The following is a 19,546-nucleotide window of genomic DNA, read 5'->3' as shown; positions in this document are numbered from 1 at the left end:
GATGGGGCTCTGAGTCCTTCAAGCCCCTATGCTACCTGTCAGCACCTATGAATGGGGGAAGTCTAGAAAAAAGACTAAATCCAAGAAACGGTGTCCACAGGGCAGATCTCTGTCATTAGATGCAGCTGTTTCCTTTGTTAGCTCCTCCCTCTTCCTGTGTGCTTTTCATTTCTTTCCCCCATGGTAATAGGTGCTAACTGGCTTAACTGCTGGAGGCACAGTGAGAAGGCAGGATGGGCGTCTCAAACTCTGTTTCCTCAATGATAGAGTCTGCCCGAAGTCTCTGAGGTGGCTGATCAAGGGGAAAGTAGGTGAGGCTTGTCATAGGCGTAGCTCACTCCTGTTGCTGCCCTAGCTAGGGGGCTAAGGGGCTCCCATGATAAAATATGAGTGGTAATAACGTGTGTGTGTGTGTGTGTGGATGTGTGTATGTGTATGTGTGTGTATGTGTGTGTGTGTGTGTGTGGATGTGTGTATGTGTATGTGTGTGTATGTGTGTGTGTGTGTGTGTGTGTGTGTGTGTAATTCTAGTTTAATACCACAATCAGACTATAACACAAACATTTTTTCAACATTTCAACATCTGTGGGCTTTATCCTCTAGCTGTTTTGAACTGGGACGGAGGTTCTACCACCTACAGGCTGAGAGAAGTCTACACTGCCCTTGTCCAGGGTTTGGGGAGGAAAGCCAAGGGCATCTTTTCCCTCTCCACCTAAGACTTGTGCTCCCTCTAGGGTTTTGCTTCCAGAAGCTGACCTCTGAGCTCGGAAACCACGTCTGTGAGGTCGAAGGGCAGAGGCATGGAAGGGTCATCCTTCTCCCAGTATGGCCGACAATCTGGTTTCTGTTGCGCTGGTAAATTCCGGGCAATTCGGGACTGGCACCTATGAGAAAAAGTGCACGCAGTTAATCCACTGGGGCTCACTAAAATATCCAAGCTCATGGAAAACCTAGAGAACAACACTGGCACATGTTCCAGAAATAGGCCTCTGTGGTGAAGGTCAAGGTGATGGTGAGAGGAACGCATCTGCAAGGTGGAAAGCACATGTTTCTAAGAAGGAAAAATTGTTCCTTCGAGTGCTAGGGCTTCAAGTCCTTCCAATTCCCAGATCTGTATTATCTCAAGTGGCTTTGGAAAAGCCAATCACCAAGGAAATTGAGTTACTCTGCCTTTAAAATGGTGAATTATTTTTTCATTATCTCAACAGTTATTTAAAGTGTGTGATTAAGCCATTATCAGATTTAAATGTTTGTGGGATTTCGATGTATTACTAGATTACTGGGAAAGATTAAATTGAATTTACTGCATTAAAACGTCCAAGAATAGATTAAACAATATTACAGACCAGGATTGACTTTGGAGATCCTGGAGATTTACAAGTGTCCCAGCTTGCTGGGCTCAGAAAAAAGGCACTCCAAGGAGAAAGAGGTTTATAAGGATATATGCAAATAGAGGTTAATAATCATTTCCACTGATGAATAGGTGGGGAAACTTCCACAAAATTAAATTAAGAGGCTAGCAAGAGTTAGTCCCCAAGGAAAACACTTAAATCACGGTTTTTATTAAATGGATTATTCATCAATAGTAGAGAAATTAATTATCATATGCAGTGAAATTATAGTCTAGTAGGAAAAAAGTTGGGGCAACATCAGCACATCCTGGCAGTCACCACCCTCTCAGAGAGCTAAGCTCATTTAAAACTGGGCTGGGGAAGCTCTGTGGCTTGAGCTCTGGTTACCTGAAAAATGAGAGTCAGAGAAAAGGAAACAAATTGTAATAAATAATGAGCCATGTCTTGGTTTCTTCATTTCTGGTGGGCAGAACACATCCACCCAAACTAAAGACTGCCTGTTTTCAAGAGCTGTGTAGGTGTCCTACCTCTGCCAGTTAGAGTGGCCACTCACATTCCTGACTGTCTGATGGTGTGGGAGCCTCAGGAAAGACACTTTCTTCTCTGGGGGATTATTAATGTGAGGGGATTCCCAGGGGAAAGCATACTTCAACTTTACACCTATTTTCACATGTGGTTAATTGCTATACCGGCATCCCATGCACTCAATCCATCGTACATTACACGTAACATTCCAATATATCTTCTGCTCTCTGCATCAGACTCTGATAATAGCGTCTGTTAACATGCACTAAGTACTATTATGTAGCACATCACTTCATAAATAATAAGATTAGCTGACCTCAGGGCCCCAAGAAGAGTAATGTGTTTAAATGTTCTCATTATTTATTTAAAACAAGAACTAAAGCAACAGAAGCTGCTCCTGACAATCCTCTTAGCATAAATATTAAACTGTTTGCACTGATAAGCACACTCTGCACGGAGGGACAGAGGGCACACTCTGCACACTACTTCTTAATAGGTGCTGGAGACCATGCTGCTTGCCGTCACCCTTCTTAGGGTGCATCTCAGCAGTTCCTGTGACAGTCTCTAAATCACTTGAAAGGGACGAGGGGGAAATTAATATTCAAGGAAAGCTGCGACTAATTACAAAGGAACTCGGCAAAGCTTTTTAAATTGTGCTTTCTCTCTGCCTCAGAATCGCAGAGTAATGCTCAATTTGCTGGGTAGGGAAAGTTATTCCAAATTGAGCATTTCAATCTCACAGTGGATAAATTATCCGTGCACACATTATCCTGCTTGGCAGATTAAAGGGCCGTGATAAGTGTCGATCCACCTAGAATATCATAAGGTTTGTAAAAAGTCAATAGAGATGCTTTTTCAGCTGTCAAATGGGTTTTGCCTCCTCACTTGGAGAAAGTACTAAAAATATTAAAACCCAGAGCTGTGTGCATGCCGGATTGTACATGCTTCCAAGGCCATTGGCTGTGATTCCGGGCAAGCTGTTCCCAGTTTTCTGACATGTCTTTTCATCAAGGATGGCTGAGGCCCCACCCCATGTTACACAAACCTGGTAAGCTTATAGCTATATATACACATTCACTGACTCTGTATGGGTTGGGACAAGATCATTTATTGAGTTTCTTCAGGGCTTAATTCAGCTATTTAAGATTCCTATAAGATCCCCCAATGGCCAGTACTGTGTGCTAATTTCCAAATGCTAGTGAGAAGTAGTCTGAAGTAATTTTACCTGTGAGAAAGGACACCTGCCCCCGACTCCAGCGACACTGTCTGCTTCAGTGCTATGCCAGACTGGAAGGGGACCAAGAGGGGTAGGGTAGTAAATGACCCAAAGGCTTGCACCCTTTCAGCCATTATTTCTCTTGTTCAAATCGCTCTTCTGTCTGCTGAGTCTCAGTGTCCTAAGGAGGAGGGGCAGTAGGGAGATGGCAGCATCACGGGTCAGGGTGTGTTCTCTGGGCTCCTGCCTGTCTCTTGGGGATGACAGCCATAAAGATAATGACAATGGTCCAGTAGTTCCCGCTATCTAGGGCTTCATTTTTGGTTACCCATGGTCAACCATGGTCTGAAAATATTAAATGGAAAATTCCAGAAATAACTTGTAAGTTTTAAATTGTGCACCATTCTGAGCAGTGTGAAGGAATCTCGTGCCCCACCCAGGATGTGAGTCACCTGTCCCTTATAATTACATAAGCACGTTTTATGAGCTACCACATTATGATCTAGAATCACTGGGAGCAGAGCAGCCTCCTGACATACCCTCTGAAGGTAAACAGTGGCCTTGGACTGCATCACAAGTCCTATGCCACTGTCATCCACCTCAGTCACCTCCTCATTAGGCACTACCACCTCACATCATTACAGAAACCAAAAGTGCAACACAAGATGAGCTCACTCATCTAACTTTTATTAGAATGTATTGCTAAAATTGTTCTGTTTTATTAAGTACTGCTGTTCATCCCTTACTGTTCCTATCTTATAAATTAAATTATATCCTACATATGTGTGTATAGGACAAATTTATTATTATTATTATTATTATTATTATTATTTTCCATAATTTCAAGCATGCTGTGGGAGTCAGGCTGGGGAAGGTAGGTATTGTAGCAATAATAATATTTTACTTAGGGTTTGTTGGGAAGATGAAATGAGTGAATACAGATGGTGTTTGGAACCCTGCCCAGCACACAGCTCGCTCAGTAACTATTAGATATCACGACCATCATTACTTCTACCATGCATGCCAGTGACAGGTGAGAGATGCCACCAGAGTCCTGCCTGTCCTGCTGTGGCTGTCTCTTTCTTCCACAGCACCTAGATTGGTGCCTCTAGTCTGGCTCTTTCTAGCAGAAGTTCTGGAGGCCCTGGCACACCTTTCTGCCTTGAATCAAACTAAGCCCACAGCAGAATGCCATCACAGTAGGCAGCCCAGGACACAGAGGCCTACCCAGTCAAGCTGCTGTGACTTCACAGTGACAGGCTCTAGCACTCAGACTTAGCACAGCCCATGATCCCAGCCACCGGGAATGGCTGGGGAACACATGACTCAATCCAGAGCAAAATCAAGACTCCACCTGAAGTCTGGTATGGGAGCTGAGAGAAGAGACTTTCTTCTTCTTGGTCTATGAAACCTCAACCTTCCACAGTCATTTTGTGCCATCAGGGGCAGGGTGCTAAACAATACTGTCAGCTGGACAAGGCTCACCTGAGCTAATTCTTTGCAGACTTCACTTTCTCAAGCCTTTATTGTCTAAGGGTTTTCTGTACCTGCAACCCAAGGAATCCTAGTTGATGACACTAGTCCACCCTTCCTACCTTTCACAACATTCATTACCATGGTCCTGCCACGTGTCCCACCTGATCCCATGTGTTGCTGCTGATACCATGTAGTGTAGGCAAAAAACTGTCTCAGTTGTCCTCTCTACTCTTTCTTCCCCTTTGGTTTCTAGGGTTAGTAAGTAAATTTGAGTCTACTGCCCCTTTCTTGAAGCACTTCAAGGGAGCATTTCATCCATACATCATCCCTTTGCTTCCCCAATTCACCTGGCTGCAATTCAAAGAACTCAATAAGTTGCCTTCAAAGCTCTTTGCTGCTCAGGAATGGTTCTCCCTGACTGACCCAGCAAGAGAACAAGAAGCAATGAAAAGGTGTCCCACTGGCTGGTCTGTCAGCAGATGGTCCAGAGGTCCTGTGGGTCCCACCCTGAGGTGTAACTCATATGGGGCCTCGATGATTTCCCCCAGGGCTTCACTTACTTCTAGGTGATCAAGATGGCAGCTACATTAGTGAGCGCTGGCCGCCATGTTAAAATTAACCACTTTAGCTAAAGTGTGTGTTAATTATGGGTATGCAAGCAGTCAATAAAGGTTAATGCAAAAGTCAAGGGATAAATTTTTTCCCTTATTGCATCACTTCACAGACTAAATGACTAACATTATACTTTGTGTTTTTAATCAATAGGTTTTACAGTAATGTGCTGGCCATTGATTTTAAGAAAACACATATGGTCTTCTTCCTTGTCGCTAAATTTTGCAACAAATAAAGGAGGACAGGTAACATTTCCATTATTCTTGAGGCAATGATAAAGATTTCAGGAGAGATGGTTTCTGCTAATAGACTCATCATGATAGACAAGCTAAACACACACAAACTTCATAGAGAAATATTACCAAGCACATGCAAAGAAGAGAGAAGAAAAAAGAAGCACTAAATGAGTTCTTTACTGGGAAAGAGGAACATGAGTCCCGAGGAAAAGAACAACCACATCTTGTTTGTTGCTTAAATGACCAACACTTGGTACTGTTTTATTTTCCTCTCTTGGGAAGCCAGGGGACGGCAGGGGACTGGCATCTTGGTTCCCAATTGCATGAGGCCTTTCTTAGGCAAGGCCGACCCAAAGCAGGAAGGAAGCGGGTGGGTCCAGACACCTGCACAAAAGCTGGGTGCTTTTTCTATTACACTCTTTTTTCATGAATTTCCATGTGGACCAAAATGGATCCTGTCCACTGACTACTTAGCTATTCTTGCCCAACTGAGATATTCAGGGGTTTCCAAACCATTTGGGGGTGGGGGGGAGGAGCAATGCTTTTCTTATTTCTGGAAGGATTATTGTTATGGCAAATGACTGATAAATCTTATTTTTCTTTATTTTCACTCTAATGACTTTGAAGTTCTTATAAGCATTATCTACAGAAAAAAAAGATGTCTGTCTTTTGGGCACATAATCCATCTCTCATGGTATTCTCTGGGTGACCTTGAGGAAACTATCTCAAGGGCTCAGGTTTCCCAGTTGCAGGAAGTTCATGCTCTTCTGCTTTGCCATGTTACATGGAGATGAGATCAAGGCATGAATGAGACCCTTTGGATAAGTAAAGTGTACAGAAATGTATAAGTATGCCTCAACACCCTCTCTCCTATAGGACACACATGCTAGATTTAAAGCACAGTTAATCATGCAAAGCTAGCTGGGAAGGCTTTCAGCACTTGAAAATGAAAAGGAAATAACTGGTGCTTCTAAAAGCAAGAATAATTTAAACTAAGAACGTCATCAGAAAATCTCCAATGACTGAAGAAGTGTACTCTTCAAGTCAGAATTTTTCCCTGGAATTTTCCCCCACACCAAGGAGGTCACAGTCACTCTGGCTAAAGTTGGTACAGGATCTCTTTTATTAGAGTCTCGGCCATATCCAAATATACTCCCTCAAACAATAGCTACCAGTTTCAAGATTTAAGAGAACTCAGGGAGGAACACTGGTGATAGAGAGCCACACTAACCCTCCAACCCCGGTGCCTGGAGCACCATGAAAAAGAGCAGGAAATAATGATGGAAAGGGCCATGGTTCCCTCAAAGACCTGAGGCTTTCAAGGGAGTTGGAGACCACATGTCTCTGTTCTACTCAGTCTTCTTGGGTCATGAGCTACAGCATCTGCCCCATGGAGCAAAGAAAGTGTTTAAGATGAGTGTTCTCCATACAGCAAGCTGATCAGTCCTCAATGGAAGGGATTCATCCATGCTGCCTACCTTAAACTGCCACTTAAAATCTAACCTTGGGCTGGCAAGATGGCTCGGGGGATAAAAGAGCTTGCCACACAAACTTGATAACCTGAGTTTCAGCCCCAGATCCCACAGCAGAAGAACAGAACTGACTCCTGAAAGTTGTCCTGACCTCAGTGTATGCCCTGACACGTGTGCCTACATACATATCACACACACATGCACACACACACACAGATAAGTAAAACCAGTAAAACAAACTCTAACCTCAAGAGAGAAGCCACTCTACTGTACTGTTTCTCAGTCTCACCATACTTTGTTCCAAAAATTTATTTCAGTTAATGGTGAGTATGTGCAGGCCGGGATATAATAATCTTAGCTTTAGGCCGGTATGGCGGTGCATGCCTATGATCACCACATGCATGAGACAAGACAGGAAGATCCAGAGTACAAGGCCAGCTTGGGCTTGTGAGACCCTGTCTCAAAAATAGATGATAGATAGATAGATACATACATACATGCATGCATGCATACATACATACATACATACATACATGCACACACTTTGACTTGACACTCTAAATACTCTGTGGATTTTTGTTACTGCTGTTGTAGAACTATGGAAAACTCTCCAAATAAAGAGTCACCCTGTTTACCAGCCACCATGATAATCTATGTGGTGGTTTGAATGAATTGTCCCCCACAGGCTCAAGTATTCGAACACTTGGTCAGTTGGTGGCACTGAGTGTGGAGGTTCAGCAGGTGTGGCCTTCCTGGGGGAAGCACATCACTGGGGGTGGGCTTTGAGAGTTTACAGCCACGTTCCATTTCTAGTTTGTCCCTCTCTGATTCCTGTGCCTTTGTGAAGGCATGAGTGCTCAGCTCTGCTCCAGCTGCCTCCTGCCCTGCCTGCCCTGCCATGACAGACTCTCTTCCCTCTGGAACTGTTAACCAAATAAACTCTTCCTTCTGTAAGTTGCTTTGATCATGGTGTTCTATCACAATAGAAAAGTAACTAGTACAATCTACTCTGGCAAAGGTGGTTTTATAAACAAGCTTGCTAAGTTTTTCTCACTTAGTTTATCCAGTGCAGAAGCACTAAGAGAAGAAAGTTCCTAAGTGAATTTCAACACAGCACAGTCACCCTCCCATTGAGACACTTTTAAGCTCTTGCCTCTGTGCGACATTCATGTCTCCAGATCAGAAAAGTCAACACACATCAGAAGGAGAGAAAAGCCCAGCTCTTGCCCACAGGTCAACTTTCTTTCTTCCAGGTCAACATTCCTTTTTGACAGGTACTACATTTGAAGCATAGCTACCTGAACACCTGGGCTTAATTCCTAGTTGTATACAGAACTACTTTTGAACTTTACACTGCGGAAAGAAAGGGGGAGTCTAATAAATGATGGGCTATAAAGATACTTGAAAATGGCTCTGAATACCAAATATACCAAAAGAACTTCTGAATACCAAGATGATGCTACCAGTGCCAAACAGGCACGGACCAAGAGACTGTGAGGCCTTTGAGCATGGCTGGCCTGCTGCCCGGACCTTGGTTACACGGTCTGTGTGTAGACAGAGTGCTGACTGTATTGCTCTTCTGACTGGGCGAGGAAACTGGGTTGTGTCCTCTATGCTTGCTTGGCACACAAAAGGCATTTCCTGTATAAACAATGGGTGTAAAGCTCCTGATTCTTTCCTTCGGCATGTCTGAAAATAATATTAAAAATCCCATGTCATCTAATAACTACCAATAACATGGTTTGGACATGAAATGTTCCCTAAAGACTTGTGTGCTAAAGACTTGGTTCCCAAAGCCATGTTCAGAGATATGGTGTTGGGGTAGTAAGTGACTGGATCTTGAGGGTGCTGACCTAGTCAATGGATTAATCCATTGATGGATTCACAACTGAGTAGAACATTGCATCACTAGGCATGTGCCTCTGAAGAGTATGTCTTGTCCCTGGCCTCTTCTTCCTGGCCTTCTCTCTCCTGTCCTCCACAAGGTGAATAGTCTCTGTTACATCACATTCCTGCTGCCATGATGCTCCACTTCAGGCCTGATGCAATGGAGCTGGTCAACCATGGGCAGAAACTTCTGAAACCATGAACCAAAATAAATCTTTCTTGCTTTAAGTTGTTCATCAGAGAGAAAAGGTTGACTAACATAATGAGTATCAAGTTTTTGTTTGTTTTTTACTGAGAAAGAACAGTTAGATTTCCAACTTCAGATTCTAAGAAGAGACTTCCTTTGATAAAGGTTTCCAGTCTTCCTACCTTATGGAACTAGAGCCTCTTCTCACCATGAATCACTGCTGAGAGTTCTCTGGCCTCTAACAAAGGTTCTATGGAACAAAGGCCCCTATGAAGATAAAGGTGCTCAGACAGCACTGCCAGATCAGGAAGCAAAGAGGCAGAGGACACACGGGCTTCCTGCTGCTATAAAAGCCAGGGACACCTTTTGGTCATAGTGTGGCCTAAAAGCATTTCCATTCTTTCTTTAGGAGAGAAGTGCAGTGCCTTCCCTGTACTGTCAGTGCATGCTGCCTAGGCCAGAGCTCCTCCCTGGCCTAGGTGATAATGTGTGGTCCTCACAGCATCCTCTTACTTCTGCCCCTCTGAAAGATACCCTTAGAGGTCTATTGGGGGTTTTGTCACCCTAAGGGAAGTATAAAGTTATTCTAGCTCTCGCCACTGCTACTCCAGTGATATCTCCTTTTAGATCAAAGGAGCAGCAAAACTGCTACTGAAAGTTGGCGCTGTACACTACGTGTCAGACGCTTTGCAGCTCTTTTTTAAAAAAATTTTATTTTATGTGTAAGAGTGTTATGCATGCATGTATGTAAGTACACCCATGTGGTGCAGTGTCCTTGGAGGACAGAAGAGGGCACTGGATCCCCTGGAACTGGAAATATAGATGGTTGTTAGCCACCATGTGGGTGTGGGAATTTGAACCCAGGTCTTCAAGAACAGCCAATGCTCTTAACAGTTGGCTCATCTCTCCAGCCCCACATTTTCTTTTTAAATGTCTGTGTTCAAGGTAGAAACTGAGGTTTAGAAGATTAACTAATCCATATAAGATTTCATAGTCAAAAAAGAGACAAGAGTCCAGATTCAAAGACAGAATTGTCCAACCCCAAATCTCAAGCTTTTTGTAGCAAGGGCACCTAGGTCCCAGACTCTTTAGGGGCAGCTTCTTAGAATTTTAATTAAAAAAATTTATTTATTATTTTATTTGTAGGTGTATATTGCCTAAATGTGTGTAAGTGTACCCATTTCATGCAGTGCCCAAGGAAGTCAGAAGAGGGTGTTGGATTCTCCTGGAACAGGAGTTACAGACAGTGGTTGTTAGCCACCATGTGAGTACAGGGAATTGAATCTCGATCCTCTGTAAGAGCAGCCAGTGTTCTTAACAGCTGAGCCATCTATCCAGCTCCCTTCTTAAGTGACTCTAAGGAGGAAGTCACTCAGGACAGACAATGAGCCATGTAAACCTGCTCAATGGACACAAAGATGCTAAGGCAGGAGTATAGCTGGGGGACATGGGGTGTTTTTGTGCTCACACAGAACTAACATTAGATTTATCTCTGTTGCAGAGACAATCAAAGATAGAGTGGCTTTTGTAGATATGCAACTTGGCCCTGATAGCAGGCAACTGGCGGCCTTCCAGGGTTCAGAACATCCAATAGGTCTCCTCAGGTCCTTCCCCTACTTCAGGGACCCTGGCAGACCCTTGGAACCACTTAATATGTGAGACTGTTTGGCCCACCTCTGGGGTATAAATCCAGGAGGCAGAAGGTTGAGAATAATTTTATCCCCAGGTTCATTTGTCGGCCTGTCAGTTACATAATGACGGTGATGAATGGGCCACCTTGACAGCTGAACATTTAGGAGTTGCTGATCCTTGACCTCTGGTCACATGATAGGGTTACCTGAAACTTGCATGACTTCTACCTGCCCAAGGGTAACAATATAAAGGTCAAACCGGTTTGCGGTTCTATGTATCAAGTCTGAGGCAGCTTGGTTGGAAGCTTTAAGAGAGGCCGGCTAGGGTTCCCCAGCACACAAAGCTATGGAACCACTGCAGAAATGTGCTCAACAAAGGATATACAATTTCAAAGTGATCTAGAGTAGCTTTCTTGCAAGGGAATAGAATGAACTCATTATTTTTAAAGGGCAACAATGAAAACAAACACTTTGGAAGAAAATATATTCTGCCAGTGACTCAGCCATTGGGAGGGAAAGCACACGGTGTATGACTTAATGAGTGGTATTAATGCCGTGCCTGCACTGTGGCTAAAGGTCCAATTGGATGCAATTACTGGAACAAAATCCGCACCGGGTGCTATCAAGCCCTGCTTTCAGCCATAAAATACGGTCTCTCCACTGTCGTCTGTCAGCACAGCCCCACAGAGGACCATGGCGGACAGAAGACGCCCTTCCCGATTTCATGACTTCCTTGTTGCTTGAAACCTAAGTCACGTTTGCGTGGGGCAGTCTCAGACTTCAGAAGGATTCCAGAATAACCTAAGACTAGAAATTCAAGGCGGTGTGGTTTTTAGATGCACTATAACATTTCCAAAAAAACATTTCTTCCTATAAATCTTAAGATTTTGCTTTTTCACTCTTTGGAAAAGAAAAATTCCATTTATCCAGAATCAGATAATGGCTGTCATATGGGTAAAAAATATAGTTATGAAAATAGAAGCTAAAAAGCTAATGCCATTGATTTCTAGAACCCAGAAATTCCATAACCTGTGGAAGAAGCAGATGTCACAGCAAAATCTGATTTACACAAAGGGTCTGTTTTTTACAAAGCCTACAAAGTCAAAGATGGACAGACAGACAGCCACTGGCACGTAATCCACTCATGCTCCTGAGAGATAAGCCGACCAAAGGACAATGACTTACAGGATCGAAGGCCAGCTGTTCTGACTGTGCGACGCTCACTGGAGTTGTAAGCTGTAAAGTAAATCTGAGTTGATGGTTCCCCCATCTGCTCACCTATCAGTCTGTCTCCACAGCACTACTCGTTTTAGAAATACTTCCCTATAACCCACTCAATTGGTGTCTGGATGCTGAGAAACACCCCCGAAGTTTATTTTAATCTTATTTGTAACTCAAGGCCCAAGAACATCCCCTAAAAGGTCAAGAGCATTTGCAGCAGAGAGCTCTGCAGCATCCAATACCCAAGTACTGTGGGACAGTCTTAAGTTCAGGCTTGAGAGAAGACTGGGGGAAAGGCAGAAGAAAACTGCCTGTTTGTTAAGGGGCTGCCAGTCTTTTTATGGGAATTACATCTTACACAGATTTAAGAGGTGAGTCAAATTCAAAATTCTGCTGGGCATGGTGGTGCACACCTGTAATCCCGGCACTTGGGAAGAGGGGATAGGAGGAGAGGGCAGGAGTTCCAGGCTAGCCTGGGCAACAAGGCCAAAATTCTTCTTATGGTCCAGAAGACACTTTGCAATCTACTAGTTGTCACCTCGCTGATCTTCTCTCCCTCACTTGTCCCTTTCTGCACTTGGCTCCACTCACATTGGCTTATTCATCTGCCTTTAGAGGGTCCAAACCACTCAGAGTATTAGTATCACTGCTCCTTTTTCCTAGACCTTGTTTTGCTACTACTTTACCCTGTGACCTTGGACAATACTCTGACTTTCTGGCTGTCCTGACTCAGATCTGTATGATGAGGGTTGGGTGAGACAAACCCTAAGATCCTTCCCATCTCTGAGCAAAGATCCATACAATCTCATGTGTTCCTCACTACTGGGGTAGGAAAGACAGGAGTTATCTCAGTTCTGGAGACACACAACTTGGGGGCATCACTACAGGTCCCATGGCCGGTGTGTCCTATGGCTGGGACTAGGGCTTAGGTCATTTTTTGGTCCAGCACTTCTCTAGCCCTAGTTACAGCATCTCCTCTCTTGATAGAACCGGAAGTGCCACCAGCCGCTGTCCCTCTGATTATATCTGCAGGCAGGTTCCAAGTCCCTTGGAGGCAACACTGTTCACTGCCTCTACTATTCCACTAGCCAGAGTGTGTGTTCTTTAAGCTGCCTTTTTTTTTCTTTCTTTCTTTTTTTTTTGTACATTGGAGATAATTACTCCATTTTCCTGGGGCCTTGGCGATTCTGAGTGCAGCTGTTTATGGAGCAGCCCAAAGTGTAGCATGACTGAACTCAGGCGGCTGGGCACCTTTACCTGCTGAGCCATCACATCGGCTCCCCCTTCTTTTTTAAAAATGACTAAACCTGGGGCTGGAGAGATGGCTCAGTGGTTAAAAACACTGGTTGTTCTTGCAGAAGACCCGGGTTTGAATCCCAGCACCCAAATGGCAGGTAACAACTGGCCGTAACTCCAGTTCCAGGGAACCAACAGACCCTTCTGTCCTCCGTGGGCATTGCACAACACAGGTGCATCTACCTACATGCAGGCAATACCTGCATACACATAAAATAAAAATAATAAATAAAATATTTTTAAAAATGACTAAACCTGGGGCTGGAGAGATGGCTCAGTGGTTAAAAACACTGGTTGTTCTTGCAGAAGACCCGGGTTTGAATCCCAGCACCCAAATGGCAGGTAACAACTGGCCGTAACTCCAGTTCCAGGGAACCAACAGCCCCTTCTGTCCTCCGTGGGCATTGCACAACACAGGTGCATCTACCTACATGCAGGCAATACCTGCATACACATAAAATAAAAATAATAAATAAAATATTTTTAAAAATGACTAAATCTATAACTGTTCAAATTAAAAAATATTGCTTTTTAGTATGCCCCCTCAATTCCTAAATAGTAGTCTTAAATCCAAAGAGAACCTACCTTTCAAATCCCTAGTTACAGAATGAGGGTTTCTGCGGCTAACATTTGGATACTAAGATTGCTTTTATCCACAAAGGATTTACCTCACTGGGGAGGTGATCAAGATAGATGCCAAGTCATATGCTTACTAAATGGTCCTGATAAATCCTGGATCAGGGAAGAAGGAGCTCTGCTATTGCTTTTAGTATTCATTCAACAAATCTTTACTAAGTGCCAGGATGGGGGGGAGATAAAGCAGTGAACTAAACAAAGGTCTCGGTTTTGTGGAACCTGCATTTGACTGCTAGTGAGAGAGTCTAGGAACTACAGTGGTTAAATAAGTTGAATGCTCATCTTGGTTTCTCACTCAGGAAGTCTGAGGGGTTGTGGGAAGAGCGTGTAGATTCTCCAGGACCTGCCTGTTCCTTCACACTCTGCTCTGCCATCAGCAGCTGGCCGTCATTCTTGAGGTCATCTGTGTTCTAAGCCACTCCAACCACCACACTGGAATCCCAGGCAGGGAACAGGAGAAAGGGAAGAGGGTGAAATACGCCCCTCCTCTTCTTTCTAAGAAGGCCATCCCCATGTCTACACAGCTGACAGGAAATTAGTCCCTGGGTTTGAAGGGGGGCTGGGAAGTGGCTGCATTGCCCAATACTTTCTCATCAAAATTGAGGCTCAGCAAAATTAAGGAAGAAGGAAAGAATGGGGCAAGATGTGCAGTTAGTACTTTTTTTTTTTTTTTTTTTTGCTATAGGCTGTAATCCAATAAATAGATATATTTTTTGCTGGATACAAATGCTCTGGGGCAAGTTAGACAGGTGCAAAAGCAAAGGGTGAATGGGAAGGCAGGGGAGGGCTTGGCATGGCAGCTCAGGCAGGTGTTCACCTGGGGAAATGTGCTTTAGGTGAGAATGAGTTAAGCCAGTGTAGCTGGAGGAAGGGGCGCCGACTGGAAGGAAATGAGTCTGGAAGCCACTGCGAAGACTAGATTTCTCCAAGAGAGGGAAGAACTTGTGAAGGGTTATCTGCAAGAGAGTGATAAGATCTTCGCCCCAATGCTTTGCAGCAAGCTTCCAGGACTGGACTGTTTCATGAGAGGAAACTTACATGTTCCTACACTCAGAATCAGTGCAACAAGGCAGCATCCTCCATAAGCCTCTGTGGCAGACTCATGGCCTTCCTGCTCCAGGGCTTAGAGGAAGGCAGGCTCTAAGCCTTACTGTCCCAATGCTTTTGTGAACTGTCCCCTTTGCCAAAGACTCCCGTGTTCTGAGACTACCTGAGGTGGCCCTCCAGAACACACATTCACTTGCCTTTCTTCTCGGCGCTATAGATTTGGGCTGAGGAAGAAGTACAACCTGACATGCCGACAACCTGGGGGAGAGAACCAGCTTCAGAGCCCAGCTGTGCTGAGACTTGGCTTGCAGGGAGGCTTTACAACAGAGCACACCGAATTCTAAGAACCACAGCAGAGGTTTCACATGCTTCTGGGGAACACTATAAGTGAACAAAGTTCCCTGAAACCTCGGCAAGGAAGGAAACTGCCAGAGAGATGGCCTTAGGGTGTCCTGGGACCCCGAACCTTAGGATGAGCATCTCCAGCCTGTGCTGGAGGCAGGGAATCCAAGGCTTTATTTATGTCTTCTTGCTATATGTCCCCCAGCTGATGGGGCGGTAGTGGGTGGGCAGGGCTCACCCTCAGTGCTTGGGTCTAGTTTTTTTCACTGTCTGGGGGTGACCTCATTCTGCCAGCACCAGTGTTTGTCTGTGGAGTGACCTTGAGGAGGCTAGTTACACAGCATTGTCTCATCTGTCAGGCTGAGACCTGGAGTCAGGTCTGGTACATCCTGAAGGGTGGACCAGTATGGCCACCTCAGCTCACAGGCCCTGGCTCTGGGAAGAAGGCTTTTCCCATATGACAGATGAGCGAGGCCATGTCCTTGCCACAAAGTCTGGTAGTGATGAGGGGGTGGGGTGGATGACAGAAGCTCTTTGCACAGACACCCGGAGACCCTCACTGTGGAGCCCAGGCACGTTCTCATTTGCCCAAATCCAGAAGGTCATAAGGAATCAAAGGATGACATCTGCTTGTGCGGCATGTCATTAGAGAAGAGTCTGGGAACAGGAGGCCTGTTACAAGTCACCTTCCAGCTCTTGAAAACAGACCGATTAGTGGGAAAGTTCTGCTTCCTCCTGAGCAGAGCAGGAGAGGGGCAGCTGGGGACGGCCAGGGCTGTGTGGCTGGGGACAGTCAGGGCTGGATAGTGAGCTGGCCAGAACTGTGAGGCCTGGTTAGCTACTGTGACCTCCTGCCCTGAGTCCGGCCTGCTGGGGAGATGGGCTTCTCTGCAGACTACCAAGTTGGAATTTATACTTTTTGGAAGAACAATCTGCAGGTGAGACCACCTGGGAGTCTGGTCAGCCTGCCTCACCAAGGCTACTATGCCTCCTCTGCAGGGCTCCAATGATAGCTGAGCTCATGTCTGACTGCAAGGGGTGAAAGCTTGTTATTTCCATCTGGACTATCAGAGATGCTTAGTGTTCAGAGGTACCTGTCAGTAAGGTACAAGGCCACCAGTCAGTGGTCTGTTTGTGCTATGGATAGAGAGGAGCCAGGATGGCTGTCATTCCAAAATGGCTCTTGCGCTGGCCTTCAAACAATGCCACAGAATCTACCATTAATTTGCTTCTTTCAACTGTGTGAAGAAGAAAGGAAAGGCATTTTAAACTGCAATGACTTGTCTGGAGATCGTATTGTAAGTCACCTCTCAGGTAGCCTGTGCTGCTCCCTGGGGAGACAGGATGGCATGTGAGCTCTGCATCACCTAGGGTGGGAAGAGGAGGTAAACTTTCAGGTGGTTAAGGTCAGGGCTGACCACATGACTGGCCTTCTGGGAGAGATTCGTTCAAGAAGGCAGCAGGTACATTCTGCAGGGGATTTAATTGGTTCCAAGTTAACATCCTTTTTCCAGTTGGTCTCCTGTAAGCGCCTGGGAGTTATGGCCACTAACTCTTTTAAAATGATTTATAAAGTTCATTTCCAGGAGAAAGGTCTCTGAGCAGTGGGCCTGTGAATTATTTCTCCATTGTGGGGAGAGTGAGGACGAAGGAACAGCTCCACTGGAAAGAATCCGAAGCTCTCTCCCGAAAGAAGGGGATGCTCGTTTTTTCAGCAAGGTAATTTCTGACAGCAATGCTTGTTCTTTCCAACCTCAAATCGAATGGAACCTCTGTCCTTAGGAGTGAAACTTACCTGCTATTCCCTCAGCTTAAAAGTGATATTAACAGACTGGTTTGTGACAGTCAGCGGCTAGGATCCAGCTCTTGGGATACTGAGTTTCCAGTGGGCTGGCTCGCTTTTCCTTTTTCAATTGGGGTCATCAATTGCCAGCATCTTCTGAGCATCTACTCTGTGCCAGGTCACTGTGCCCCACTGAGGCTGGGATGCTTACAGCTCCACCTTATGGATGGGAACACTGAGTGGGTATGTAATGTGCCCAAGCTAGAGAGCTTGTGCTGATGAGGCTATGGCCCAAGCCCATTCTCCAAATCACCACCCCGCAGTGTTACTGCACCACCTCACAGGGAAGGACATTCTAACAATGTCTACATGCTGGAGAGGCTGAGAACCCAGAAGCTGCTCATCTCACGGAGCTGGAGGCCTCAGAGGCCCGATCTGGCACAGAAAGCCTAGAAGTTGGAAGATGGAGGAGCTGGCGTCTGGTGTCTTAGGAGGATGACAGCAGCAGTAACAGGGTGAAAGGCACACCTGAGGTGAGAGGAAAAGGAGGCAGCCAGCCCTGCTTTTCCTTGGGTCTCTCTCTCTTTATGTCTAGATCATATGGAAGGTCGGCTAGCAGTCTTCTCCCCTCACTTGACTTGAAATGCTCTCCCAGACCTGCCCAGAGGTGGTGTCTCGGTTGACTCCGGTTCAATCAAACTGACAATCAAGATGATCACAGCTGTCTTCTTGCTTTCTTGACATGGTTCTTTGATGTACGGTAGTTTATAATTTTTTGATGAAGTCCAATTTATTTATATATTTTTTGGTCTTTTTAATACAGGGCCTTGCTATATAGTCCAGGCTGTCCTTGAACTTGAGACCTTCCTATCCCCCTCCCTCTCGTGCTGTAATGACAGGTATGTACTACGCACCCTCAAGTTTCCACTGTTTCTAGATAGTAGAGATCAATTTTACCTCTTAAAAGGTACAGATCAGAGTGCTCAGCACCTGGCAGGAGGTACTGAGTCAAGCTGGAATGCAGGGAATACAAGATGCCCAGTACCTCACATGCTCTGAACTCCCATTTCCATAATGCACCATTCTCAAGACAGTCACTGGCCTTCACGAAGGCAGAACCTCTTCCCAACAGCACTATTAACCCAACCTGCTAAAAGTAATCAGGGTGCACCATTTTTAAAAACGTTCTAAAATCTCTGCATTAAACTCACTTGGGTTGGCGTTTCTATTCTCCACTTCTGCAGGCTCCAGGATCGGGCTCTACATGTGCTTCATCTCTTCCACTAAGCCAGAGATAGTGAAGGACATCCCAACACATATCCAATTCCAGTCGAAAGGGATGTTGTCGAAGACCCCTAACAACTCTGAGTCACTGCTCTGAAGTTTTGGCAAGAGGCTGAGGTGAGGTTATTTGGGCCATGTATGCATATTCTGGTAGGCCCACACTCACTGTAACCTCTATAAAATGTGGGTGCTGACAGACAAAGCCAAGGAGAACTCAGCAGTATGTGGGAGAGTGTGCTCTGCCATTTGGCATTCCTAGTGGGCAGCTGCAGCTCAGCAGACACAGTCCAACCTGCACAATCGAATCCACATAAAAACTCGAAGTAACATTGGCTCCTTTGTGAGGGCACCTCTCACAGCACAGACTTCTCTTTCTTGTATTGAATATATTTAATTCATTGCCATTTTTGGAATGTCTATTGATTTGTAGACAATGGATACTAAATATCTTATAATGACAGGAATAGAGCACTTGCCTATTATATGCAAAGCTCTGAGTTCAGCCTTCAGCACTGTACACATCTTCAGGTCAGTAAACACAGGCCAGTAAGACAACCACACTGAACCATCTCAGCTCCAAACACATACTGAAGTTCTGCAGAAACAGCTCAGAAATAAGTATCCACTGAGGAGGGAATGGTACTGAACTATAGACACCCACAGCACAGACTTCCCAGCAATAGTTAAACAGGAGGGGAGTCTTACATGCTCTCCATGGAAAGATGTCTAATTGTGCAATTTGGATATTAATTTGATTAGCATAATAACCATGTACATAAAACAAATACAAATATATTTGCCTATGGGCACATGTATGTCTGGAGATGCACAGAGTAAGATCTGGGAGGCCTGAGATGGGGAGCACTGGTCTACAAAGACTCTGTCCTTAACAAGAAAGCTTAAGGTTTTATAAAGGGAATGCATGTGAGCATTACTTGTATAGCTGAAAAGAATGAAGATGCCCGCGGTGGTAACCTCAACTGGGGGTGTGCGGCAGTAGCTCCAGGTTGCACCTGCCTTCCATCCTCATACTTCACACATAATTCTAGGAACCCAGCAAGCACTAAGTTCCTGGCTTGCTCTATACAAGTCGACGAGGTAAAACAATTCCTTTGTATTGCAAAGGAAAATTTATCTACAACATTCTTTGCTGTTTTAATGAAGATTGGCTGCTTGGAGAACAGGAAAAGAGAGTTTTTGGATAGTCTGTCTTCAAATATCTGCATTGCAACAAAACCAAGGCCCAACAAGGGAAAAATAAAAAGGCAGTTTCTACACCCAAACAACTAAGTTTTTTAATACCCCCCCCCCGGGCTGTTAAGAAAAACTGTCAAAAAAACAAA

The 19,546-nt window shown here is 45.0% G+C and overlaps 1 protein-coding gene across 1 annotated transcript in view; it reads right to left on the bottom strand.

Annotated features, from left to right (window-relative positions):
* Positions 1 to 619: 619 nt before the first annotated feature.
* Positions 620 to 19,546, bottom strand: part of Fto (FTO alpha-ketoglutarate dependent dioxygenase) — a 457,526-nt gene continuing 438,599 nt past the window's right edge. Inside the window, exon 9 of the mRNA XM_017797386.2 lies at positions 620 to 884. Coding sequence (XP_017652875.1) covers positions 731 to 884 — 154 coding nt within the window. The 3' untranslated portion in view covers positions 620 to 730. The remainder of the gene's footprint in view (positions 885 to 19,546) is intronic.

Source organism: Nannospalax galili, unplaced genomic scaffold (genome assembly GCF_000622305.1).
Source record: "Nannospalax galili isolate Female #2095 unplaced genomic scaffold, S.galili_v1.0 scaffold274, whole genome shotgun sequence".
Lineage (NCBI taxonomy): Eukaryota > Metazoa > Chordata > Mammalia > Rodentia > Spalacidae > Nannospalax > Nannospalax galili.
Note: the sequence above shows the minus strand (reverse complement) of the source record. Positions and strands in the feature narration are given on the sequence as shown.